Source organism: Propithecus coquereli, unplaced genomic scaffold (genome assembly GCF_000956105.1).
Source record: "Propithecus coquereli isolate 6110/MARCELLA unplaced genomic scaffold, Pcoq_1.0 Scaffold95, whole genome shotgun sequence".
NCBI lineage: Eukaryota > Metazoa > Chordata > Mammalia > Primates > Indriidae > Propithecus > Propithecus coquereli.
The window spans coordinates 8128868-8134451 of record NW_012155840.1 but is presented as its reverse complement, the minus strand read 5'-3'; the positions used below and the strand labels follow the sequence as shown (position 1 = coordinate 8134451).

At 42.1% G+C, this 5584-nt stretch overlaps 1 protein-coding gene across 1 annotated transcript; it reads left to right on the top strand.

Moving 5' to 3' along the window:
• Nucleotides 1-4678: 4678 nt before the first annotated feature.
• Nucleotides 4679-5266, top strand: IFNW1 (interferon, omega 1). The gene has a single exon (XM_012665033.1). The coding sequence runs from the start codon at nucleotides 4679-4681 to the stop codon at nucleotides 5264-5266; it is 588 nt and encodes a 195-aa protein (XP_012520487.1).
• The last annotated feature ends 318 nt before the right edge of the window (nucleotides 5267-5584 follow it).

Here is a 5584-nt window from a genome sequence, read left to right as displayed (position 1 = left end):
TTTTTGTTTCTAGGTGAGAAAAACCTGCGATTGGGCTCCATTCCATCACCTTGTCAGGAAAGTCTCTGTACCCATGTCCTGTTTCATAGGAAGAAGCTAGAAATTTGTGTACATTAAAAAATAGTCACCATTTTTTTGTAGTTTAGCTATTTCTAATGAGCTTAAAATTATACCCCAGGCCTCTTTTTTATTTAAAGTCTGATCTTACTGTCAGTTCCCCATTCCATCGAGATTTTTTTATTATCTATGGTATGAGATGAGATTTTACATTGATTTCTGCCTTTATTGCCAACTAATCATCCTGAAACCATTTACTGAAAAATTCTTTCCACCATATTAGCATCAGACATATCTTCTATCCTAAACCTAATTACTGCAGATAATACAGCTTTAAAGATTATGTGGCTCAAAAGTCTGGTTACCTGGTTTTCTCCATATCACACTATTTTCAGTATTACAATTGTAAACTCATTTCATTTTCTAGTAGAGATAGGCATACAAAGAATTATTACTCTTTTATTTTTTCATATTATTGCAGATATATTCTTTCTGTTTAAAATATACTCCATCTATAATGTAGAGCATCAATTTCATAAAAATCACTGGCTCTTGAGGGTGCACAGTTTTAAAACACTTGAGGATTTCCCATGGAGTGAGCGATTAAAATATGGTTATCATTTTCTTATACATACAAACACCATAATAGGGAACTCTCCCTTCCCTCCCTCAGAAACTCCTATAAAAATGCAATTCTGGGATGTGTTCCGGAGAAGACTGACAAAAAGTCACTCTTCACATAGAATATTAGTCTTATCTGTATATTCAGTAAGAAAAAGGTGGCTTACAGAAATATCTGGAAGAGAAGTTAGCCTCCTAAGGTGAAGTGAAACACACCTGTATATACGATTCATTTGCTGATCCTCATACCTGGCACACCTACCCCTCCCTCGTTTCTCTGGATCCCATTCCTCACTCCCATATCACGATAGTTTCCTCCTCTTCTCTCCTCTTCTCTCTTCTTCTCTCCTCTTCTCTCTTCTTCTCTCCTCATGAACCTGCACTGCCCATACACAGCTGTTTGCTGTTCCCTCCTGGGATTTGTCCATCATCTTCCCCATAAGCCACTGATTAAAGCAGAAGTTGAATGAAAGTGATGGTTTTTCAGAAACTCTTCTATAAAAGACCTTTTTTCTTTTCTTATGATAAATATTTCTGGAAATGAGGGAATTTTCCTATTACAATGATGTAACAGTAGCTGTAGGGAAAAGGAAATAAAAGGGAGGTTCCATTTATCTGGGGCTAATAAAACATTTACAGCGGAAGAGTGCCACCTGCCGGCCAAGATAGGCAAAGACAGCAGTCATGCTTTTCTGTTTATGCAGATTATGCAGTCTGTCCCCTGGCAGATTTTTCTTCCGACCTGAAAAGAGGCTCTTTCCTATAAAGAACTGACCCTGGTACTGTAATAAGTCCATTTCCTTAACTTTTGTGTCTTAAAAGGGAAAATATTCCCAACTTCAGGTAGGTCATGTCCTCTTTGAGCAATGGTCAGCTATGTGGGGAGAGAGAGGGTCAGAATGTGTCCCTCGCCTCCAGCCTTCTCAGCCTTCCAGGAGCTCCTGACTCATCAGTCCTTCTAGGTTCTGTGTCAAACCAGAATGCAAGAAAGCCTGCCAATCTGGGTGTGAAACTGCAGGGCAAATCAGGAAAAAAATCTCCTGTTCGATGGTGCATTAGCTCTTTCTTTAGAGCACATTGTCAGGTTTACAAATTTATCCCTATTATAGATCACGTCCCTTAACTTTATAATCAGGACAAAATTCTCATTCTCACTTTGAATAATGAATGAGCTTGCATCACTTCCACCTTGACGCAGTGGTTAGAGCCGGAACATGAACAAAGGAATTGCAGAGAACGCAGTGTTTGCCAACTGACACCTGTGGCCCATCCTTTTGGGTAGTTGAGAGGTATTGGGGTAATCTGTGCAACATTGCAATTAAAGACATTAATCAGGAAGTGTGTGTGAATTGCCCCAGTGTGAATTGCTCAGGTAGTAAGAAGAAGTGTCAATTTAGCAGGGATCTCTCAAATCTCTGCCTCAGGTTAGAGATAATCTTTCCCTCTCTCCTATGCATGAGATAGAGGGCCCTTATTTAACGTTAAAGGAATTTTTCCTCCTTCTTACGTTTTCCGCCTTCATCCCTTGTAGGGGAACCAGTTTAGGAGCAAGGCCACAAGAACATTTTTTAATAAACCAGGCTCTGTCTTTATGATTGCCTAATGCTTTTTGAATATTGTGACCCCTTTCATTCTTTGGTTACTGCTTTTTTTTTATAATCTAACTTTTAAAATTACATTTTCAGGGAGCGAAAGTTCTATGATTTGGCTCTTTACTGTCACCTTGCCCTGGAAATCTCTATAGCCATATCTTGTTTCATGTCCTGAATTATTAACTTGTTATCATTCTTGTATTGGGGAGCCAAGCAGCAGGTCTGGACAGATCCAGGCAGGGGGTGCAGTGGGGGCTGTGAGTGCTGAGCTCCCCAACCTGCCTGTGTCTGGCCGAGGAGTCAGACTTTACTCCCCTGACCCCCACCCCAGCCGAGGCATATCTAGTCCATTTGAGAAGGGGCACAAGGAGGCAGAGTTCAGCACCCCAGTGCCCAGGGAGACATGACGTGGGATCACCACGCAGCGCCAGCTGGAGACAGCCAAGGTTTTTGAGCCTGAGGAGTGAGAGTGTGAACGTGACCCCACCTGGACACTTCCTATCATGTGATTCATGAGCTGCAGGAGTCAAAACCCACTGATGTCCAGTCTGTCACCGAAACAGGGTAAATGGAGTGATCCCTGCCCTTACGGTCTACACTGACTGAGCTGGTAAAGAATCCGGGTGCTCATCGGTGCCTCCGTTTAGATGCTTCCACGTTCTGACTCCCCTAGGAGGAGACCACACCAGGCACGCGGCTGTCATTTGCTAGAAAACCAAAGTGCACATCATGAACTTGAAGTTGAACGAACCAGCAGCAGAAAAATTAGAAAAATGGTGTGACCCCTTTGCCTTAAAATATACTTCATCATGAATTAGAGTAAGTAATGCAGGCGCAGCAAGATAAAACTTGTCCAGTAAACCACTATGTGAAAAGAAGTTTCAGAAATTTTAAATGAAAAATCACAGACAAGTAAGGGAAAGACGGTTCTTTCTGCCCGACGTAATAGCCTGGCCTCACTGCCCTGCCTTGTCAGAGTGAGTCAGAGGAACAAAGAGCCCCAAGAGAATCACGCTGACAGGATGGACAAGTGGAAGTCAATAGTTTCTGTAATACGAGCTTCTAATGAAAGACGCCATCACTGGGTACCCCTTGCCCACCTGAGAAACAATGAAGGTAACAACAGTTTAAGTAAGACAATTGAACAATAATAACTGTATCTGACAAAATTAAAACTATTTGACTAAGAAGGTAAAATGATTGTAATTGGATAATCCCTCTGCCTCCTTAGATAAAACAAATTTTTACTATCAGAATCTGAGAACTGTTGACACGATACTTGGGGACATGGGTCAGGTGAGGAGGAAGTCACCACTGAGAGCTAGGGTCCTAGAGTGTTTAGGGGCAAGGGCAAGAGTCTTGGAAGGTTAATTGTTCTGCTGACAAAGAAACAAGTCCCTCCTCAGTAAAGGAGTTCTAACGTCATCAGGATGTGGCCAATCTGCCTTCAGGGAGGGAGTCTGGAAGAGTTCGGGTTGAGGACACTTTGTTACTCCAGAAGAAAAGGCGTCAGTAGATATGATGACCACCTTGTGAGTGAGGTGGTGCTGTGAGTATAAATTACCTGGGAATTATAATCTCCACTCCCACATGCACCTGAAAGGAACCAGGATTTCTGCTAGGATGTTGACACAGTCAGAGGAGCACTATAGACCCCAGTAAGCAAATGGTGGGAAGAAAGGTCAATGTCTGTATTAATCCTGACCTTGTGGCCCCAGTGAAACATAACCACATAGACCTCCATGAATGTTTCCGAGAAGGAAGAAAAACATGAGAGAAGCTTGTTCACTAATCATCATCATCTTCTTTGTGACTAAATAGCAAACAAATCTCCCTTCTTGTTGCTAAAGAGCTTATTTGCCACAAATGGTCTGGTAAAGCCCTAATCAAATAGAGAAACCCAAGGGGCCTGACTTCCTACGCAAAGGAAGGAGGGTAAAAATGGAAACTAGGATAAGTGCTAAAACTTTGTGCCTAGAACAGAGAACAGCTATATAAATATGTAAAGTTTGTGTCTGTGTGTGTGATCATTTACACACATATAGTAGTAGATACACTTATGACTTTAGCACTAAAACATTTTCCATTTAATTGATAAGTATCCATTTGTATTTACACATCTGAAGTTTACTTTTATTTAAAGGATTTGTTCTGTAAAATTTGGATTCAGTCAAAAGGCCACACTCAAGGATCCAGAAGACCACAGGTTCCTCACCCCTGGAGGGAGAATACACAAATGAAAACAAAAAATGAAAGTAAAAGTACAGAGACATGTTCAGAAAATGAAAACTATGTTCCCTATTTAAAAGCCATGCATAGAAAGGATGTCTTCAGAGAACCTAGAGTCCAAGTCTCCAAGCCTCACCCAGACCCCAGCTCAGCCAGGTCAGCAGCATCCTCACTTCACAATGGCTCTCCTGCTCTCCCTATTGATGGCCTTGGTGATATGCAGCTGTGGCCCTGTTGGGTCTCTGGGCTGTGACCTGCCTCAGAGCCAAGGTCGGCTTAGCAGGAAGACCTTGGTGCTTCTGGACCAAATGAGGAGAATATCCACTTCCTTGTGTCTGGAGGACAGAAACGACTTCAGATTCCCCCAGGAGATGGTGAATGGCAGCCAGTTGCAGAAGGCCCAGGCCGTGTCTGTCCTCCACGAGATGCTCCAGCAGATCTTCAACCTCTTCCGCACAGAGCGCTCCTCTGCTGCCTGGAACCCGACCCTCCTGGTCAAACTGCGCGCTGGACTTCACCTGCAGCTGGAACACCTGGAGACCTGCTTGCAGCAGGTGATGGTGGAGGAAGACTCTGCCAGTGCGATCAAGGACCCCACACTGGCCTTGAGGAGGTACTTCTGGAGAATTCATCTCTACCTGCAAGAGAAGAACTACAGTGACTGTGCCTGGGAAATCGTCAGATTGGAAGTCATGAGCTCCTTCTCTTCATCAACAAACTTGCAAGAAAAGTTAAGAAGCAAGGATGGAGAACCGGGGTCATCTTGAAATGGTTCTCATTGACTAATCTGCCATATCACACTTGCACATGTGTCTTTGGTTATTTCAAAAGATTCCGATTTCAACTTTAGTCACAGAATTTATTGAATTAATTCTGCAAATATTTTGTCAGAGTATTAAGCAAGTTAAAAACACTCAGATCCAGGGGCATTGGCCCCTAATATGTTATTTATTGTGAATTTATTTATTTTTGTTCATTTATTTATTATTACATCTTATATATATTTATAATATTTACATTTTTCATACAACAGCTGTTTGCCTTTGCATTGAATTAAAATTAGAAAGCATGTTCACCTTTCCATT